This window comes from Dipteris shenzhenensis, chromosome 1, assembly GCF_047967505.1.
Source record: "Dipteris shenzhenensis isolate YYH24624 ecotype China chromosome 1, Dip_SZ_1.0, whole genome shotgun sequence".
Taxonomy (NCBI): domain Eukaryota; kingdom Viridiplantae; phylum Streptophyta; class Polypodiopsida; order Gleicheniales; family Dipteridaceae; genus Dipteris; species Dipteris shenzhenensis.
Window position 1 is genome coordinate 52,954,779 of NC_141596.1, and position 21,572 is coordinate 52,976,350.

Sequence of the window (21,572 nt, forward strand, 5' to 3'; positions counted from 1 at the left end):
TACAAAGCCTCTCCATGAACAAAGTCACTCCTTCTAAAGCTCTCAAAAGCATCAAGAAAGTCCACGCGCTTTTGAAATGTGACATCAGGCAATGTAGGATCATCTTCTTGAAGTCTCTTAAATACCATAGGACGAAGAGTGATATTAGTGGCAACTGGAGTTCTTGTTTTCCTCGTATCTTCATACAATTTGCGTGCAAATGTCTTATCTAGCTTTCTTTGATTTGTGAACAACGAAGCTCGATCAATAAGCATTATGGCCACGCTAAATTGTGAAAATCCCCAAATGTACCCCTCATTCTCTGGAGGATGTAAGTCTGCCACACTTATAGAAAAGTCTTCGAGACTTGTATCTTCTTCTTGCGGATCCTCCTGTTCATCGCTATCCAATTTTTCGCCTGGTTTTAAATAATCTGCACTTGAACGATCTACACATGGAGTAGGAGTTATTTTTGCTCTCTTTCTGGGAATAGCTGTAGAACTTGAATCTGCTCCACGATCACTCCTTATTCCTGTAGTTGCAGCAGTCGATGGTATAGGTACAGTTGGAGATACTGTAGTTACTGTCGCAGATATTGTAGTTACTCTTGCTGGAGTTACTGTAGTTATCACCACAGATATTGGCGGTACAACTTGAGGGTTACATGTTATAGATGGCGTACTTACTGCTGCTGAAGGTACAATACCACCACTTGGAAATGCATCCCACATTTTCTTCAATGCTTCCCACATTTTCTTCAATGCTTCTAAGGTACTAAGTAATTCTTGGGATCCCTCAATTGAATCTAGTAAGGACTTCAAGAAGTGCTTGTGCATAACTCATAACTTGTAAACCACCTCGTCATCCTTTCCTTTGCACACAACTTCTATCAAATTGTTTTCTTTAATGTTGATGTTTGAGACCATGCCACCATTTCTTACTACCTCTGGAGAGTATTTCACGCTTGACACATTCTCTGTAGTGATCACCAAAAAATACTTTGATTTATGCTCCATAAAATACCAAGCATGTTCAAGGTATTTGAAAGACACCTTGGAACCAAAACTGGAAGCCATAGTTTTCTGAAAAATAATCAAAAATAAAAAATGAGAATTACAATGATTTTCAAACTCAAAATATTAAATAAATTTCTAATTAAATATTATTTTAAGTTTTATTTATTTTTAATTTTTAAAAATTTTAAAATTAAATTAAATTTATTTATTTTTTTCATCTTTTTAAAATTATTTTATTTTATTTTATTTTATTTTATTTATTTATTTTTATATTTAAAATTTAATTTAATTTTTTTAAAAAAATTTAAGTTTTATTTATTTTAATTTTTTTTATTTTTTTAAAATAAATTAAGTTAATTAATTTTTTTCGTCTTTTTTTTTCTTTTTTAAATTAAATTAAATTATTTTTTTTGTCTTTAAAAATAAAATAAAAATTTAACGCCCTTTGGGGGCTTAGGGTAGGGGAGGGGATTAACCCCCAACCTATTGCGTGCGCAATAGGTTGGGGGTTAACCCCCTCCTCTCCTCCCGTCTCCTCGCCATCTCGCCTCTCCCTTCCTCTTTCCTGCCTCCCCCTCCCGTCTGCGCCCTCCCGTCAACCCCCTCCCCTCCCTCCCGCCTCCCCCTCTCGTATGTGCCCTCCCTGCCCTCTCGCCTCCTTGCCTGCCTCCTCTCCCTCCTCCCTCCCGCCTCCGCGCCTACCTCATCTCCCTCCTCCCTCCCACCTCCCCACCTGCCTCCTCCCTCCCGACTGCCCTCTCCTCTCCCTCCTCCCTCCCCTCCCGTCCTCACCGCTCCCCGCCTTAAAAAAGAGGGAGAAGAGGGGGGGAAGCGGGAGGAGAGGGGAAGGGAGCAGAGGGAGGAAGGGAGGGGGATGATGGGAGGGGAGACGGGGAAGGGGGAGGGGGCGACGGGAGGGTGGGAGGAGAGGAGGGAGAGGGGGTTAACGACCGGGGAAGGGGGAGGGGAGGCGGGGAAGGGAGGGCGGGGAGGGGGCAAGAGGGCGGTAGGAGAGGAGAGAGGGGGGGTAATAATATCCCCCCCCCCCGCACGCAACAGGTGGGGGGGGTATTATTACCCCCCCCTCTCTCCTCTCCTCCCCCCTCCCCTCGCCCTCCCGCCTCCCCTCCCCCTTCCTCGCCTCCCCCTCCCGTCGGCCCCCTCCCTGCCTCCCCTCCCCCTTCCCCCCCTCCCTCCTCTCCTCCCGCCCTCCCGTCGGCCCCCTCCCCTCCCCCTTCCCTGCCTCCCCCTCCCGTCGGCCGGCGGGGAAGGGAGGGCCGGCGGGGAAGGGAGGGGCCGACAGGGAGGGGAAGGGAGGGATGGCAGGGAAGGGAGGGGCCGGCGGGGAGGGGGAGGCGAGGAGAAGATCCTAAGTGGTGACTGCTTCTTTGGAAAGAAGAGCAAGCATAGCAACTTGGATGAAGTGGTCACCCGAATGATTCAAAGTGAGGCTGCTCTCTCAGCACCATTATTTTTATTGAAATCTGATGATGAGTTAGCTGGCAAGTCAATTGATGTGGATAAGAAGAAAGCACTTAGCCTAGGTCAACTCCTTGATAAGACATGGGCTAGAAAGTGGTTGGCTTCAATGGATGCAGATGCCACACCAACAAAGGATCTAAGAGCTAAAATGCCAAAGGTTATTGAGACAGAATATATGGACATCAAGAAAAAGGCCTTGCAGTCCACTGCCCAAGGTAGAGCAATTGGAGGTTTAGATGATGGTTCTCCATTCAGCTTCTCCTATGATATCCTGCTATCAGAGAATGATACAAAATTTGCACACATCAATGGCATTGATACAGAGCATTTCATAACAATGAGCGGTCATGCTTGGGAGAAGCCATGTGTATTTTTCATAGATGAATTGCAAGACCTTGTAGTGTCACGGATAGTTGAACTTGTGCGGTTTATCGTAGAAGGTCCTGAGGCAAAGGGTTGTCGCACACAATTGAGAGTGCGTAACCGCCTAGCCCACATGGGAGACTTTTCCACATACACCATGCATGTGGGAGGATGCATTTATTGGGAGAGAGCCCCTCTCTTGGCTATAAAAGGAGGGGGCTATTCCTTGATGGGACACGCTCATTCTTGTAAAGCCACCTAGCAAGTACTTTGATTTCTCCTTTCCCTTCCTTTCAAAATAAAGCATGGTCCTCTTCCCTTGATGTCTCCATCTTTACATTCCTCCTCCCATCATGTACACGCTTCTCTTCCCCCTCTTCCTTTCCCCTTGTGTCATAGTCTCCCTCTTGAGAAAGGGGCCGGCGGGAAGAGGGAGGGGGAGGCGGGGAAGGGGAGGGGAAGGGAGGGCAAGGAGGAGAGGGGAAGCGAGGAGAAGGGGGGAGGGGAGGAGGGGGAGGAGAGGGGAAGGGAGGGGGAGGGGAGGAGAGGAAGCGGGAGGAGGGAGGGGAGAAGCGGGAGGAGAGGGGAAGGGAGGGGAGAGAGGAAGCGGGAGAAGAAGGGGGAGGAGAGGGGGAGGGAGGGGGAGGGGAGGGCAAGGGAGGGGAGGGAGGAAGCGGGAGGAGAGGGGAAGGGAGGGGAGAGAGGAAGCGGGAGGAGAGGGGATGGGAAGCAAGAGGGGAGAGACGAGAGGGAGGGAGGGAGTACCTGGGTGGAGAGGTGGTGGAAAAGCTCCAGGAAAGTTATGAGAGAGAATGAGGAGAAGTAGAGTTTTATAGGAAATGGGTAGCTTTTAGGTCAAGTCAGCTTTTTTTAGTTTTTAAGGTTTTTTTAGTTCTTTTAGGTTCACTATAAGTACAGCATTCTTCATTCTCTCTTTCATTCAAAGATCATTCTTTTACACTCCACGCTTCTCTCCTCTCATCAACTTGTTGCAGGATTCTCAAAAATTTTCAAAATGTTGCAAGAGGTGAGTTCATTTCTAACCTATTGCGTACGCAAGAACTTCTAAGAATCAAGTTTTTGTAAATTTGAATTTTTTTTCAAATCCGATTCTTTTCTCAAAAACTTGTGTGTATGCAATAACTTCAAAAAACCATTTTTGCATTACATCTTTTTTCCCACAAATTTTCCTCTTTACCTTAAACTCTCACAACCTATTTTTAAAAATTTCTCTCATAGCCTATTGGGCATGCAACAATTTTTCAAAATATATATATATATATTACAAATTTCTCTCTTAACCTCAAAACCACTCAAGCCTCCCTACCTATTGTGTACGCAACAACTTCAAAACATAATTTAATCATAAATCTCTCCAAAAAAACTCCTCAACAAAAAAAAACAATCTATTACAAATTTCTCTCTCAACCTCAAAGCCACTCAAACCTCCCTACCTATTGCATATGCAACAACTTCAAAACAAAATTTAATCATAAATCTCTCCAAAAAACTCCTCAACCAAAAAAAATAATCTATTACAAATTTCTCTCTCAACCTCAAAACCACTCAAACCTCCCTACCTATTGTGTACGCAACAACTTCAAAACAAAATTTAATCATAAATCTCTCCAAAAAACTCCTCAAAAAAAAAATAATCTATTACAAATTTCTCTCTCAACCTCAAAACCACTCAAACCTCCCTACCTATTGTGTACACAACAACTTCAAAACAAAATTTAATCATAAATCTCTCCAAAAAACTCTTCTCACGACATTTTATTACAAATTTCTCTCTCAACCTCAAAACCACTCAAACCTCCCTACCTATTGCGTACGCAACAACTTCAAAACAAAATTTAATCATAAATCTTTTCAAAAAACTCCTCACGACACTTTATTAATATAAGAAATTCATTTATAATATTTTTACTCCATAATATAATAAATCTTTATTAACTAATGTTAAAATATAATTTTGCTAAAAATATATATTATTAATCTATAAATTAATATAAATATATTAATATATTAATTAAAAATATATAACTTAAAAGGGAGGTCTTCTAGCATATGTGCTTTATATAATACTTATTCTTAAAACAATGAAGAATTATTGAATATATTGCTATTCTATACATTATTAACTTAAAAAATAATATAAATATAAATTAATTATTATATAAATTTAAATAAATATATAAATTATTAATATTATACATTAATAACATTTAAAATTATGTAGATTATATACTAATAACCTTTCAATTCTAAAAAGTAGTCAATCAAAGAATTGAATTAATTAAAAAAATAAGAAAATATTAAATTTTACACACGTACTTTTAGCATGTATGCTTTTCTTCCATGTGTATAATACTTGTTCATTAGTTGAAGAATGAAAAATTAGATAATGTATTTGTAAGGTAGGTATTTAAAACCATAGAATCTAGAAGAGGTTTAGCATACTTACTTATCTTTGTTACTATGTGTAAGACTTTGCAAAAGCCTTAAACTTTGTTTAAGGCTTTGCACAAAACTATAGTATCATTGCATCCATATCATTTTTTTACTTTAGCAACCACCAGATATCCATTGTATCCATGATATGGAATACATATTTCTTTTGAATATTTCTTATCACATACTTTTTCATTTCTTCTGATACACCATGCAGCATGAATGTAAGAAAATATGAATCAGTATGCTTTTAGCCTATGTACTTGTCCCTAATCAGTAGGATACTTTGACTAGGTAGACTTATAATTACTTAAAGTAAAGCCTTTACAAAGGATCGTACCTTCTGATACACCATGCAGCATGAATATAAGAAAATATAATCCCTCTTCACTGCATTCCCATCAAAATACACATTGTATGCATACAACATACATACACACACACACACACACACACACACACATATATATATATAAAATACCTATCAATTTTAATCTCCAAAGAAGCTTCATCTTTTGGGACGATAAAGAATTACTTCATCATTAGGTTTGGCTTTACCTTGCTTTGCTCTACTACTAGGTTTGGCTTGTACCTCTCATGCTAGAAGCTCCTATCTGTTATTTATTTTGGTTTTTTGCACTGTTTTGTGCTTGTTTCATGACTGTAGTATTGTGTATTGCAAGTCCTATCCAAAAGGGTGAGAGAGAGAGAGAGAGAGAGAGTGCATGTGTGCACGTGTGGGCACCTCCTTTTGCCCCTGCTTCTACTCGCGTGTTTCTTCGCCGAAAGCATGGTGGTTTGCCTACCTCTCCTCTCATCAAATCGGCAAAGCTGGATGGTTCTGATGGCCCTTCCTCTTCACTCCAGCTGGATCTTCTTCGCCAAGTGTGCTCTGCCTCTGTCACAGAAGTTCCTTCATCGAGTTTCCTGCTTGTTTGCTCCTTGGATTCTGCTCTTCTAGTCTCTAGTCTTCGAAAGGCTCAACAATTTAGAGTCTGCCTCTACTTCATGGGCAGGGTTTTATCTTCAGTTCAGCTCCGTCTTTGGGCTGATGTCGCGGTGGGTCCGGATTCTATTTCTTCCTTTGTCTTTTTAGGCAAAGGATTTTACTATGCCCAGTGCTCTTCGACTGAGGTGGTAGAGCGCCTTGTCAATGATACTGGTGTTCCTGCAACCTCCAGTTTCTGCTATGGCTTCTTTGGTGAAGTCCTCTATTGCTCCGAAGCACTACTGGAGGAAGGTTGATAAATCACAGGCCAATCTTCCTCTTGCTGAAGAAGCTCAGGATTGCACTATTGTTGAGCACCATCAGTTTCCTTCTTCTCAAGATATGGATGTAACCCTTGCAGAGGGCAAATTACAGGATGCTATGTATGCTATCTCTCAGGATACTGCCCCTACTCTTATTCAGATTGATCCTCCAAATGAAGCTCAAATGCAAAACCCTATTTCATCGGATATAGCTTCATCATCGGAAGATACGGATGTTGAGTTAGCTCCTACGCCTTTGATGCCTGTGCCAAAGTTTTCTCCTGTCAGGGATACAGAAGTACCTTTTTTACTAGAATCTTTCCATCCCATGTTACAACAGATTTTTGACCCTTTGATTCAAAAATTCCGGGTACCAACCTATATCAAGAAGAATCATAAGGGCAAAAAACAGCTTGTTTTTATTGATGGTGTAGTTTCATCACTGCATCAGTTTTTACAAAGCAATAATCTAAAGCTGGAGGATGTTGTATTTGATTCTCCTCCAGCTTGATAAGTAACTTTTTACTTGGCTACCTCATGACTTTTGCCCTAGGGTTTTTTACTTGTAAAACTTTTTCCTTGTACTTATTGGTGGGTTTTTACCTCTTTTGAGGTTTCCCACAAAGAAATATAAAGATTTCACTAAAAAAAAAAAAAGTAAATGTACACATGCATACACATCTATCTCACACACACACACAGAGAGAGAGAGAGAGAGAGAGAGAGAGAGAGAGAGAGAGTGCACATTTTCAATTTTCATATTTCTTTTAGTCATGAAGTTGAGATTTAAGACTGACTATTTGGAAGGAGAACTTCCAATGTGAAATTATAGCTGAGAATATAAAAAGAAGACTACTGAAGAAGAATCCATCTCAAGGAAAACAAGAGGACTTTGTACAAAAAAACAATGCTGCTGACTTCATCAGCACACGCTATCATTGTAACAGGATAAAAATATGTAGACCTCCTAGAGCAACGCGAATTGCAAGAGGAAAGCAGCAGTAAGCTTAAAGAGATCTGCTTGTAATTTTTTAAAAGCTAATATCTTGGCACCAGCGAGACACATAGCTTAAAAAGTTGATTTAAAAAGCATTAAGCAAGAAACATTAAAGATCTGCTCACAAGACATAGTATCTGAAAACTGTTATCTTGGCACTGGCAGGACAGATAGCTAAACTAAGATAACAATGTTATCTGGTATCTTTGATCATGTTTTAATGTTATTGTGGGTTCGGAGGCCTGCTGTTTGCTGCAGAAACACGTGATCCCCACTCTAACAACTCTTTGCTTGTATCATCTTTGTGTACGACACACTCTATAAAGCAAAGGCAATCTTTCTCTTCTCCTTGAGCTGCTCCAATAGCTTTTATAAGTTCCTCTTCTGTTTTCACCTGCATCATGCCAAATAAATTATCTAAATTGAGCATCACGACTTTACGGACGTTCGAGCAAAGCAGTGCTATGGACAAAGAGCAAGTACATGTGTCTACTTTCCATGGAACTTTATATAATTCCCCTGGGGTAATTTTCTTGAAGAAGCAGGAGGGAAAAATGAGTAATAGTCCTACCCTTAGTAAGACCAGTAATTCACCCAGAGAAATAGGTACTTCCTATCCCCATATCCAAGTACTATTAGTGAAGAAATGGATGAATTTACAGGCCCACTGTGGAGGCTCCCTCTCGTTTTGCAGCAGCTCTCTGCACTGATTGCACATTGCTAGGCTATCACCCCCCCCTTCAAGCAAGATCCCTCCATTTTTCCCTTTTCACCCAGTATTATCATCCCTGTGTAAGTGCTCCCCCCACCCCCATGTTGTCTCGATTTCCTACCCTGTGCAAGGGTCCCCCTTCACCTGTTCTCCATGTAGGCTACACACTTACCCCAAAAGCAGGCCCTGACCTTTTACAATCAACCCTCCTCATTCTATCTCAATTTAAGCTTTCTCTTGCATTCCACTGCCCTTTGCAGCACCTTTCAAGCCTGATCTCTAAGGCCTGCTACAAACCACCTCCCCCTGCTGCCCCGGCACACGTCTGCTTCCCCTAAGCATAAGCAGGAACTCTCAAGCATCCTTTGCAGAAGTAACTCCAAAGAATTATGGATGGAAGCCTTGGAAGAGATCACCATGCCCCATCCACGATCCTAGTCTTTGCATTGATACCCTCTATGGTGTCCTTAACATCCTATACCTAACGTAGATGACATTCCTCGCCCTACCAGCTCCACGCTCTTCACCACGCCAAGCATGAAGAGCCATCAAACACCTGTAGAATGCCAATGATCATGGAGGCAATCAAGCAGAACTCCGAACTCATGCTTGGGAAACACTTGCTCTGATCCTAGCCAAACTCTTTAATGAGGCTTTCTGAAAAGGCTTTCCTATATCTTGGACCATCAACACCAAAGCAAGAGACCCCACGACGCAGGTAACTATCAGACCGTCAGTTTGTGGAGGACAAGCTCGGCCATGCTTTATTCTCAAAGAACCCTCCTATAGAAGCGTGGATCCTGGGAACAGTCCATTTTCTTCATTAGAGGCAGACACCACTAGTGTGAACCCAAGTCCTTCCGTATGCAGGGCAATATCCTTTACTCTTCTGGACATCGCAGACATGACTGCCTCCCAGAGAACTAGACCGCTTCCACATTGGGGATTGGGCCAAACAAAAGGGAGGTTCCACAGGCATTTTGTAGAGGATGACGACATAAAACCACTCCCTATTGTCCTTTGCCTAGAGCAGCCACGACGAAGACTGAGACTTAGCCTGCTAGACTCCCTATTTTAGGAGAAGGATATTGGGGAACTCATCATTCACATCTAGACTATAGAGGAGCCTCCCTAGACCAATCAGGTTTTGGCTGCGTCTTTCTGTAGCCAATTGTTTGAGGCAATGGCACCCTCTGAAGTAAAGGCAAAATATCTGGTTGGAATCCCTTGGTGGTCTCGGCAAAGATGATGGGATGCTAAGAGGCCAAATCCAATGAAGTCTGACACCGAGATGCTTGAGCCAAAGCCTTACTTTTCCATAAATGCTGGGAGGATTATTTTTTCCCAGAGAAAAGGCTTTATATTAATGCTGGAGAAAAAATCTACCATACAAATCAGCTACCCGTGTGGCCCTAATCGTGTGAGAAAACAAAAAAAAGGAACACTGGCTGTCAACCAGCCTGTTTTCAGAGAACCCAGCTCACTACATAGGGTGTCTTTGAAACAGGGGCCAACAACAAGGGTGGGGAACTATACAACCAGCAAATGCCTCACTCTGTGAATACCTAGAAGGCACATACACGCCAAGCCTTGCAAATATGTGCCCGCCTCTAAGCAGACGTCTTAGATCCCATCATCCCTCACTCCCAAAATGCGCGCTGCCTGGGGGAGCCATTGGCCTCCCATCACCAAACTGCAACGGTTGACCCAGATGTTCCAAACAAAGATGGACATTGTCTCCCAAAATCTGCAAAATGACCTCCTGGGGCATTTTGCAAAATCGCGACCAAAATCTGCAAATGACCTCCTGGGGCACCTATTGCTCGACCCAATGCCACTCTCTCCAAGAAGTCCGAGTGGCCACCTCAAGCTGAAGATGATGGCCAATGTGTGTTGTGTATGAGAAGAAGGGCAGAGGGCTAGAACCACTCACTCGGATCCCATTGCACCTCTCGAAGGGGTGGCCCTTTCCGGTCAAGGGGGCCTCTAAGAAGATCTACCTACGAGACTGCTGCCACTAACCTCCTATGCGGGGGGTTGTTTTTGAGAAGCCCTCTCTAAAGCAAGAGCTTCTAGGGCTGCGATCATGGTGTGAGACCACACACTATCAGCTTGCTCAGCAAGGCTTTGCTCTACATCTCTGGGTCTATGATGCCAAGTCCTCCCTCCACCTGCCAAGCGCTCTATTGTTCCTAGTACCATCCAATCCAGCCACAAGAAGTTGCACACCGAGTGCTTGAGCTATCCCATGCAACCACTATGAAAACACCAGCAAGCTATGTACCACGGAGTGGCCAAGAGGACCTGTTTATGCCCACATGACATCCTAGATAGCTCACTGTCTGGCCTCACAGGATCCAATAGAAGCCAAAAGAGCCCCCCAGTCTCCACGATCTCCTCTCAATCACCAAGAGGAAGCCGACTGATCAGTCCACTTGATCCTGACCCCATATGTCTGACTGTACAACTCGAGGGCACCTCAAACTCCCTCTAGAGTCTTTGTCATGCCATCTAGAAAAAATCGTCCTCCTATCGAATTGGGAGTGCACATTCCTATGAGGCCAGCTGCCTAAGAACATAGAAAATAGCCTAGAGCCTCTACCACGAAGAGGATATCCTAGTGCACCGAGCGGGAAAGAGAAAAGGCCTCCTTTGTATATTCCCCCACCGACTGGCACTCCCCATATACAAGGCAGAGACCCCCTGAATCCATCACTCCAAGAAACCCATCCATCCCATGATTCCTCCAAGAAAGGCCACTCCACCTTGTCATAAGCCTTCTCAAAATCTAGGAGAAGGAATGTGATAGGATGAAACTCATCCTATGCCCAATCCATTGCGTCCTAGAAAGTGAACATGTTGTCCAGGATTCTGTGTTCCTAAACAAAACCTGTCTGAGTATCATGCATAATATTAGCGAGATGGGGGTGCAACTGCAAGCTCAAAACCTTAACTAAGAACTTGTAAGCGGTGTTCAGAAGAGTGATAGGTATCCCCCTTTCGAGATCTGACAAATCCAGCCGTGATTGAGCAACTGAGGGAGCAATCCGGCATCAAAGACATCTTGCTAGAAGGCCAGCCGCAAGGGAGTATGAATGCAATCCCAAAAGCACCTTAATAAGCTTGGAGTCAAGCCGTCCTCGCCTAGGCACTTATCTGGTAGGAGGGTCTTGAGCGCCTCCAAGATCTCCCCATCTATGAACGGGGCATCCACGTGCCTGCTCATGCCTGGGGAGACCCCTGCACCCAAATTGAATCCCGGGCTACTGTGGGGATGACTCTTCTGACTAAAACAACTGTCTCGATAGAAGTACATGGTCAGCTCAAGAATCTCCTAAGAGTCCGAGGGGATCTGGCCACTCTCATCACGAAGTAGCAAGAGCTAGTTCCCACTGAGTGAGGGCCAGTGGTCTAAAAGAGATGCCTAGTTATCCTATCCCCCTATTGGACCCAACGCACCCTAGAGGAGTCATAAGAAAAGAATGCCCTACCAACCTCTATGGTCTAGAGGTCAAGGTGCGCAATCTCATACCTATCTGCAAGCCACTGAGAAACTAGGTCTTGCTATCTGAGTCTCTCTATGGAAGCCAAGGTCTCAGTGCTCTCTCCCTCTCCTGAAAAGAATGTCGCCTCCGAAGTGCCTACAAATGTAGTTCCTTACTACTTCTCTAAATCACAACTACTACCCAACTCGCCAAGCCATCTAGTAGGGGGAAATTTGACTACTACCATGGCCTACTGCACCTCCTCCTCCTATAGCAATGCATTGAGGGTCCGGATCCCCTTCTCTAGGGGAGTCCATGAGGGGGCTGATCCAAGTGAAAAAAGATTCGGAAGTGATTTAACCTCATCATCCTAGCAAGAATACTCCTGGCTCCACCTTTGTGCATTGCCCAATCACCCCATGTAAAAACTATCAAGTCTCTCTTGCCAAAGAGATGGGGTCAGGGGGCAAGTGGTGAGGTGATCACCGTCTGCATTACTATGCTAGCATAGGGCAGTGAGGGAGGGGGGGCAGCCAAAAGGAAGAGGAAAGAAGGCAGAAGGTGTGGGAGCGAATGAGTGTTGGGGAAGAGGGTCTAGGAGAGGCAGAGGTGGGATGGGTGAATGATGGTAGCAAGTGGACTAGGAAGGGGCACCTCTCTTTTAACTGGGCCCTCAGTAGTCTCGGAGCCGGCCTGTTGTGAAAGGGTTTGCCAGAAGGTCCAAGACCTCTCCCTCACATGTCTAAGGGTGTCCTGAGGGGGGCCCCTTTGTTTGAATCCCCTAGGTTTTTTTTTTTTTTTGGGGGGGGGGAGGGGGGTGGTTCTAGTCACCCCATGTCTACTTGCTATCAACACTTGTGTAGCATATACGATTCTTTGCAGCCCTCTTGCTTGGCTTCCTCTCGTCCACTCTAGTCCAAGCCCTCTCGCAAGACTCCACCCAAGGGGTCTGTGAATCTTGCTGATATGTAACGAGTCAGTGGGATCTATCCTTTGACCCTCTTGTAGATGCCGTGGGAGAGGTTGTAGACAGCTACCAACCTGAATCTCAAGGGCGGGCTCTCCCTTCTGCTTGTATCAAAGACCCTATCTTGGGAGGCTTACAACATCAACCTTGAAACTCGCCCCCATCCAAGGTCTCAAAGAAGGATCTCCTTGGGCAAGGATGTTGGATACTCCACAATCACCTTGAGCCACAGAACCCCATCATCTACAAGAACCAAGGCTGTGGTAGGATCCAACACTGTGCCAAAGCAACCCCCGTTAGAAGACAAGATGACACAATACTCATTTGGAAGACCTGAGAAGTGAAGCATCACTAGGAGCCACGGCACATAGTGTGTTGTATCCATATCATCAGCTATGAAGCCATGGTACCAAACCAGATGCGGCGGGCCGAGTAAGGTGGGACTCTGCTCCACCAAGGCCTTGGTAGTGTTGGGGGAGCTTAGCTAGAGAAGAAAGAACCCCTCCCCATATATGGTGACCTCCTGAATGTGGTCACCCTTCGGCGCCAAACTCGCCTAGATCCAATCTCCAACCTGGCTCCTCGTGGCCATAAGGCCTATTATGCGCCTTACCATTGTTGTATCCTACAAAAATGATTGAACTACAATCTTCACCTATTGCTTGTCCTCAGAAATCCGAATAGCTATGGTGGGGGAGTCGAGGAAGCTGCCATAAGAGCCCCTCTAGCCAGTCCAAACGGTTGTGGTGTGGGGTTCGAGGAAGTTGCCATAAGAGCCCCTCTGGCTAGACCAAGGGTCATCACCAAGATTGCATTCCCAAAGGAGATAAAGCTAAAAATCTGCTCGTGCTACCAAAGGAAAGGTGAACAAGATGAAAAGGAGGAGAGGAGAAAGGAAGGGGAACTGTGGGCTGCAACCATCCACTAGAAAACCTCTTTGGGTAGGCAAGAAACTGTTGCGGATTCATCTCAATATCACGTGTTCATATTGTGCATAGCATATATACAAAGAGTGCTAGCCCTAGAAACCCTAAGCTAACCCTACACGGGTATGGGTATGTATTTTTTCATTTGTTTCAACTAGTATAGTGTACAGTTAGTTGTTTGTGATGTGCCCTCTCTCCTCATCTCCACTCTTCTCCTCTCCCTCTTCATATGTATTCATGGTATCAGAGCTCCCTTCTCTTCCGCTGAGACATTGAGATCCTTGTGAGAGTTAAGGGTGCTATAGGATGTGGGATCACGTACCGCATAGGAATCAACTCCTTTGGGTGCTGTGATTGTGATTGGGCCAAAGACATGGACACTTGGCATTCGGCATTCCATGAACTATTGTTTTCTACCAAGGGTAGGGGTCATTTTTTGGCTCAATAAGAAGCAACCAACGGTCGCTCTTTCATCTATGGAGGTGGAGTACAAAGAGGTCTGCATGGCATCATGCACATCCTTCTGCCTTCAGTGGATCCTTGAAGACATGGAGGTTCTACAAGAAGAAGCAGTACACCACGCACGGGCGAAACACATCTACCACTTCATCAGGGCACTGATAATGGACGAACTAATCGAGCTCACCTATTGCCAAACAAAATAAAATGCTGGAGACCTATTCACCAAGGCTCTTTCTCATGAGTAGATGGAGCATCTCATTCGACGCATGGGGGTTGGTCCACATTGAGTCTGTGAGAGAAGGTGTTTGAGATCACTGACCCCTCTATGAGCTGCCATATGAGGCAGACAAAGGCACAGTAGATCTGTAGGTCAGGAAAGTCGGGCAGGGATGGTGAGCAACTGCTGCAGTCCTGGAAGAGAGATGACTGCCAGCAAATCAGGGTTGCAGATTGCAACTGCTAGGAGAAACAGATCCGGAGCATGTTTGCAGCAGGAGCAAATGCATGCAAGACTGACCTATTCAGTCATCAAAACTGACAGGTACAGTCAGCCCGCTGGTTGGGTCATTCGCGTTGATCAACTCGGTTGGCTTGTTGACAGACCAGGTCGGCCTGGTTTGGTTGGCTGGATCTGGTCCAGATCTGGTCAGCTGGTTGGCCAAACCTGGCTGGAATGCCCTATAAAAGGGAAAGCCTTGCTTCAGTTTTAGCATCCCGCTAACGCCCTTTCACCAAGGCATGCATACAGCATGCACAGGAGCAGCAGCCTTCCTCTTCTCTCAGTCTTCTGTCAGCCACACCTGGCTGTGTTTGACTGAGCACCCGCTGGAGGTTTTGTGCTCATCCCTGAGCTACTGTTTTCCCACATCTGTGGATGAATAGACTGATTATTTTGTGAAATTCTTTTTGCTGTTATATCTCCTACAGGTCTCTGTTACTGTGGGTTCATTTACAGCATACTGTGGGTGGAAAGAGTTCACATTCATTTTCCGCTGCATACAGGTGCTCCAACAAACACTCAACCTCTGACATAATCATGGATTTTTTGTACTAGCACTGCGCTATTGTCTGTGTAACAAAGATGACTAGATGTTGGACTGTGATTTCATAGATAGCACAGCTTAGTTTGTAGATAGTCTCCAGTTGGGTCAAACTCTTAATGGAGCATTATTGCATGGCTTTTGGACCCCGTATCAACTTACCGAAGTCAATCGGATTTTTCACAGCAACATAGTGACGTCTCACCTAGGGAAAGACTTCCAGCTTCAAATAAGTTCCTCTACGACAGACAGGATCATACTTGGGATGTCACATGGAGATTGATACTTCAGCTAATTAACGTTAGTTTGCCCATGATCAGAAGGGGAGCCTGATCCGTTTGAGTTATCATGAGTAAATTCACAAACATGGCAGTGTTTCATCCTATGAAGATTGATGGCAAAGCACCAAAGTAGGCTCATCACCTTATAGAGCAGGTTTTTCACTTGATAGTTGTGAAGATCCTAAGTTTATGAGCCACCTTTGTCAATTAGTGTTTCAAAAGTTAGATAAATTATGTCTTGTGGGGATCATCCTAATACTGATAAAGAGACTAAACCTTTTATGATTAGCATACCTGTTCATGTTATAGGGTTACCAGTACTCCAAGGAAGGCATGAAGGGAGGACCCTTTACCTTGATTTTTGATCAACCAAGCACTTATTTTTCGATGGATTGGAAAGGATTCATGTCTTAACCCAAGGTGGTAATTTGCCAACATATGTTGCATGCTCGATACCAAGTTGTTAGGAGATGCCATACGGTTTCCGGAGAGGGTTAGAAGGTATTTTAACTGGTGACTTTCTTGAACATTGAGAAGATAATGATGAAGTCTAAGAGCTACTCCTTTCCATTCTCTAAGAGAGAACCTTGCATCATTTTAGATCAACTTTTCTTCTCCTCATACTATACATTTTTTATTTCACTGTTCTTCCTCATGATAGTTTCTTGTTCCATTCTATCCCCTAAAGAGCTAAAATGCACCTAATTTATCTTCCTACATGCAGTTCCAAGAAATTAGCCCCTTAACCCTGCTAATCCCATGTGAGAATTCGTACTTTCCTTTCTTTCAAACTTCGCGTTACTTTGTCTTTTTCATTCGTCCTCTGAAACTATTAAAACACACAAAACCTATTCCATATTATTTGCCACAAAATCCTATTACAAACACTAGAAATGCAATTTCAGATAAAAATATCGTTGGTGAGCTACTGTTTTTCACTCCAATCTTCCACATCAGTTGAAAACACGAATAGTCATTCCCCACCCCCACCCCACGGCTCAGACCCATGCCCACCAAAAATGAAGATGCTTATGTGTTCCCTCTTCCATCTTAGGGACTCATCTTAGTGAGTGTACATTGAATAGGGACTACTATGCTGGAAAGCACACAAACTTTTGTCAAGTGTGCTGATACTTATAATTTTTAAAGGCAATTACCTTCACAGTCCAACAGTTCCCCTCCTTGTTGTGAAATGCATCCACCACAGCAGTGTAATCCCAATTCTTTATAATATTGTATGGTCCATCATGAATCTGCACTTCAATTGTGTATCCTCCATTATTTATAAGAAAAATTATATTTTTCTGGCCACACCTGATCATGGTTGACACATCTTGAGCAGTGACCTGCTCGCAAATTCAATAGCGGTCAACAACAATCCTTGTTGAAGTACCTTCAAGATGGAAAAGAAAAGAAAAGTAAAAAGGATAAGCGAACCACAAACCTGAAAGCTACCATCCCCAATGCATGCTATCACACGCTTCTCTGGAGTGGCTTGGGCATAACCCAACACAGCACCCACAGCCCAGCCTATAGATCCATACTGCATTTGAAACTCATAGCTGCAAAAACACAAAGGATTCATCATGTTTTCTCAATGTTGAAAACAATAAGACCCTTAGCAGAGAAGCTACGAAAGTCATGTTGCTGAATCTATGATGCTGACTGTAAAAAAGATTATAAACCACCCATGAATACAAAAACTGCAAAGACTCACATTCCAGAAAATTTTAAGCTGCATAACAGGATCAGACTTAATGGGAGTTGTAAGACTGCATGCTATTGAAGGCCGAATTCATTATGACAATCTTCTAGACTGTTTTGTTTTTTGAGTGTCAAAAGTTATCTTAAATAGTTAAATGTATGATAAGCAGCTGCTTACAACTATAAAGGATTGTAGAAACTTAAGATTCAGGTGAGAAATCACGAGTCAATGCATGCATCTCCATTTCTAGATCTCACCCCAGCAACACACAAAGACAAGAATTCGCTCACCCGCATCCTTCAGGCAACCTCAGCTTTTGGCAGTTGAACCAAGAATCTCCAGTTTCAGCTATGACCACATTGTTGTTATTCAACATGTTCTGCAAACCCCATAAACATTTACAGTTTATTGTTCTCCCTCATCTTCAAATGCATGCATTCTCAAAATTACACTGCTGCTCACCTGGATGTGACAGAACAGCACATTCACTCTCAATGGATCGCCTGGAGAGCCCTTAAGTGGGACACCAGGTGGAACAAATATGCGTTTGAAGTTGTCATGAGCTGTCGTGTTTGTCCTTACTTTCTGTGAGAGGGCCTTTAAGAAATCCTTCATGCAAACACAGCCAAATGCTGGCCCATTGGCTATGGTAACGCGTTCAGGCTCCACAATAATTGCTTTCTCCTTTTTGAATAGCAGTGAATAACCGACTGAGCTGTAATCGTTGAACACTGGACCAGCAAACAAATAGGCATCTGCAGATTCCACTATCTCCAAACTACAAGGAGAGCTAACAGCACCCCAGTAAGTGCCTATAAAGCGCGGGTGTGATTCTGGGAACAGCCCTTTAGCCGATGGCATCGTTGCAACAGCATAACCAGATGCATCAGCCAGCTCTAGAAAGGCACTTTCTGCTTTACCCACTCGTATTTTGGGACCTCCCACTAGAACAGGCTTTACAGCCATATTCAGAAAGTCTGCTGCCATTTTAACCGCAGCTTGCAGACTCTGTGGATTGCTCACCCTGCTTGACAACGCTGTGCTTAGATCAGATAGGTGACAGGCCTACTCTGAGAGGAAAGTACAACTATCATTGCAACACCTCGAAACATGCCAAACATCTACTAATTAAAAACTGCAGGCCCCAAAAAGGGAGAAATATACGTGTGAATCTGCAAAAGAAAGTACCTGGGTGTGATAGCATAAGGAACAGGTTCCCTGCTGAAAGCAGGATGTGGAAGCCCTGCCAAGTTACAGCTAACGCTTATATATACTGGCTTGCTCTCTCTCAAGGCAGTCAATATAGCTCTGTCAATGAGATCATGAGCACTATCCAGGTCCTGGATAACCACCTGCTTTGCAATGCCTTCACCATTACCATTTCGAGTTGTGGTGGAACTAAAACAACACCTTACATAAGCCTCCAAATGGGATAAAGAAAGACAAAATCCCCTGCATTCTACAAAAATGAGACTTTATATACAAATTTCAGCAAGAGTTGCACTGTGTACACTCTAAAAGACATTCATACATGTAACATATTGAGAGAGTCACAGGTATATACTAAACACATGCATACGTACACACCCACACACATGTATGTATATAGATAGTACATACACATGCATATATATGTACATGCATGGATATATATACAGACCTGGTGACACGTGACTTGTTGGAAGCAGCGGAATTCCTGACTAAGATCTGGGAGGCCTATCGTGTGATGGAGAATCCGATTTGTCCCGTAATCATTGGAATTCGGGCCGCCAACTATGCAAATTACAGGGAGGTTCTCACTATAAGATCCAGCAATTGCGTTGATGATACTGAGGCCGCCCACAGTGAAGGTGACAACGCAAGCCGCGACCCCTCGGGCTCTGGCATAGCCATCGGCAGCGTACCCGGCATTGAGCTCGTTGCAGCATCCAACGAGCCGCAAAGGGGGCTCAGACAAGAGGTGGTCGAGCAGGACGAGGTTGAAATCGCCAGGCACGGTAAAGACGTCGGTTACGCCGATTTGCAGGAGTCTACGAGCGATGTGACGACCCAATGAGGAGCAACCACTGTCGATGCGAGAGAAGGGGTGTTGCTGGGCATTTGGGTGCTCCTCCATTGTAATTCAGCTGCTTGAGCGCAAGGGAGTTTGTACTACTACTGTACACTGCATTGTACCTCATGCAGTTTTCAAGCCTTTGGTGTAAAAATCTTCGCTGTGTTCGTTTTTCCTTTGCAGAAGCTTCTATTGTCAATGTACGTGAAGGTGTCTTTCTGTTCAAATTGGGTTTCCTCATCACACGTGGCTCATCCACCCTGTTGAGATTTCAAATTGGGTTCCCCTCTTGACAAGTGGCTCATCCGGCCGCACAAGTGCCTAGTGGGGGTGGCTCGGCAGTGGCACCGCTCGCCCAGCCACAATGCTTTTTGCATCCTTCCATTGGAATGCCAGGGCCTAGGAGAGCTTCGAGTCAATGTAACGCATTGATTACTCCATCCTCATTCGTTCGAAACTCACACAACGTTCGAGCAGCTCAATGTTGAGCCGAAATCATACAAAACTGGAAATTTGGCCTAGCGTTGCAACACTGAACTAGCACGGCAATCACTTCATGGGAACAGTGCAAACTCTTGTTGTACTGCCCACCCAGAGCTGCTAGCCCCACGCAAGGAAATGCTCTAAAGATTTTGAATTGGCTGGTTGGACGGTCGAAAACTAGCCGGTTAGATTTTTTGACTTTTTAGGGTGTTTACAAACCTGGCCCAACGTGGGCATGCCCACGAATCATGGACAGGAAAGATTGCCCGCCCATGTCCACCCATGGCCCAGATGCATTCAATGCACCATGGGTGGGCATGGGCAGACATAGTCTGTAACACCCTTGTCCTTCTTCAACATATATCACAACCCTTTTGCCTACACTCGTCTCCATCATTACTAGCTCAACCAACTTTGCTAAAGTGGCACTAAGATGCCAGTTGGGAAGGAGGCGATGATCGGAGCCAAGAGCCTCCGTCTTAACGTAGTACGTGCATCTTGATACCTCTCACACATATTAGTGTTAGCCGAGAAGGGTGAAAATGACTTGAAGAGACATGGGAGACAAGTTACACTCTTTGCTTCCCTTTGTCCCTCTCCTCAACATTATTGGTCAATCGAGAGTGAATCGTAGTCATGGACCTCTATCCATCCTAAACACAAATCTATGTCCTTCACGCTCGCATCTCTATCACTACTACAAATTTCGGCACCTACCTTTTAGCTTGCTAAAGTGGCTCTTTCCCATGCTCCTCCTCCCAACTAACATTAATGTATGGGATAGGGTACCAAAGATGCCCATACCAACTAAGGAGGCCCTCTGCTCACAATTGCTATGGGTATCTTGATGCCCTTTCCCCTATTCTTACCAATGCTATTTAAATTGGGCTCTAGTGGTTGAGGGACCCCTTGAAAAAGGAGCGCCTGATTGGGCTATCCTACCATCCTCACCCTTGAGAAGTGATAGCCTATAATGGGTGATTCTGCACTAAACTTGGTGGAAAAAATTAGCCATATCTCATAAAATGCTTATTTTGAAATATGTAACTTTACTAAATGGTGCAAAAAACATGTTAAATATCTAGATCATGTCTTGCCATTTGATTTGATATGCTACATGACCCAATTTGGATTTGTCAACCAAAAGATATAAGTTTTCAAAGTTTGGTAGTTTTTGGTGATCAACATAGGTTTTTCAAAGAAAAATGAATGCCATGGTTTCAACCTTTTGTCCCAATCCCAAATGAATGACTACCTCTCTAACATTCGCCTTCAAAAAAAACATTGGTGGGCTCCACATGTGTCTTGACAAAGACTAAAATACCACGGCTTGCTACCGTTGCCAAGCTATATTGCTACAACTTGCTACCCTTACAAAGTTGGTAATGATAGCAATGAACAAAAAAAAAATCACTCAAAAGCTTCCTCCTTCAAGACTCTTTCATCAAGTTAAATGAGCAAATTTTGTGATTCTCTTTCATGCCATGGGAGAGAGGAGAAAGAGGGAGGAGGAGGGAGGAAGGAGGAAGAGGGAGGAGGAGGAGGAGGAGGAGGAGGAGGAGGAGGGAGGAGGAGGAGAAGGGAGAGAGGAGGAGGAGTGGAGAGCTATTCTCCTTCGCGATCTCGAGGGGTAAGGGTTGAGGAGGAGGGAGGAGGAGGGAGGGAGGAGGAGGAGCAGGGAGGGAGGGAGGAGAAGGAAAGGAGGGAGGAGAAGGGAGGGAGGAAGGAGGAAGGAGGGAGGAGGAAGGTGGAGGAGGGAGGGAGGGAGGGAGGGAGGGAGGAGGAGGACAAGGAGGAGGAGGGAGTGCAAGGGTAGAGAGTGCAAGGGTAAGGGCATGCTAGAACACGATAGTGTAAGAGAGCATGGACTCAATGGAGATCAATCACATGAACACAATAGTGAGCTTGAACACTGA

The 21,572-nt window shown here is 44.3% G+C and overlaps 1 protein-coding gene across 1 annotated transcript; it reads right to left on the reverse strand.

The window, feature by feature from the left end:
- Window positions 1-7,570: 7,570 nt before the first annotated feature.
- LOC147906021 (pyruvate decarboxylase 2-like) lies at window positions 7,571-19,350 on the reverse strand. The gene is made up of 7 exons (XM_087382703.1): window positions 18,781-19,350; window positions 18,309-18,472; window positions 17,583-18,144; window positions 17,411-17,499; window positions 16,860-16,977; window positions 16,573-16,761; window positions 7,571-7,936 (listed from the first exon to the last, which is right to left on the reverse strand). The coding sequence occupies exons 1-7, from the start codon at window positions 19,234-19,236 to the stop codon at window positions 7,766-7,768; spliced, it is 1,749 nt and encodes a 582-aa protein (XP_087238829.1). The 5' UTR covers window positions 19,237-19,350; the 3' UTR covers window positions 7,571-7,765.
- Between the last annotated feature and the right edge of the window lie 2,222 nt (window positions 19,351-21,572).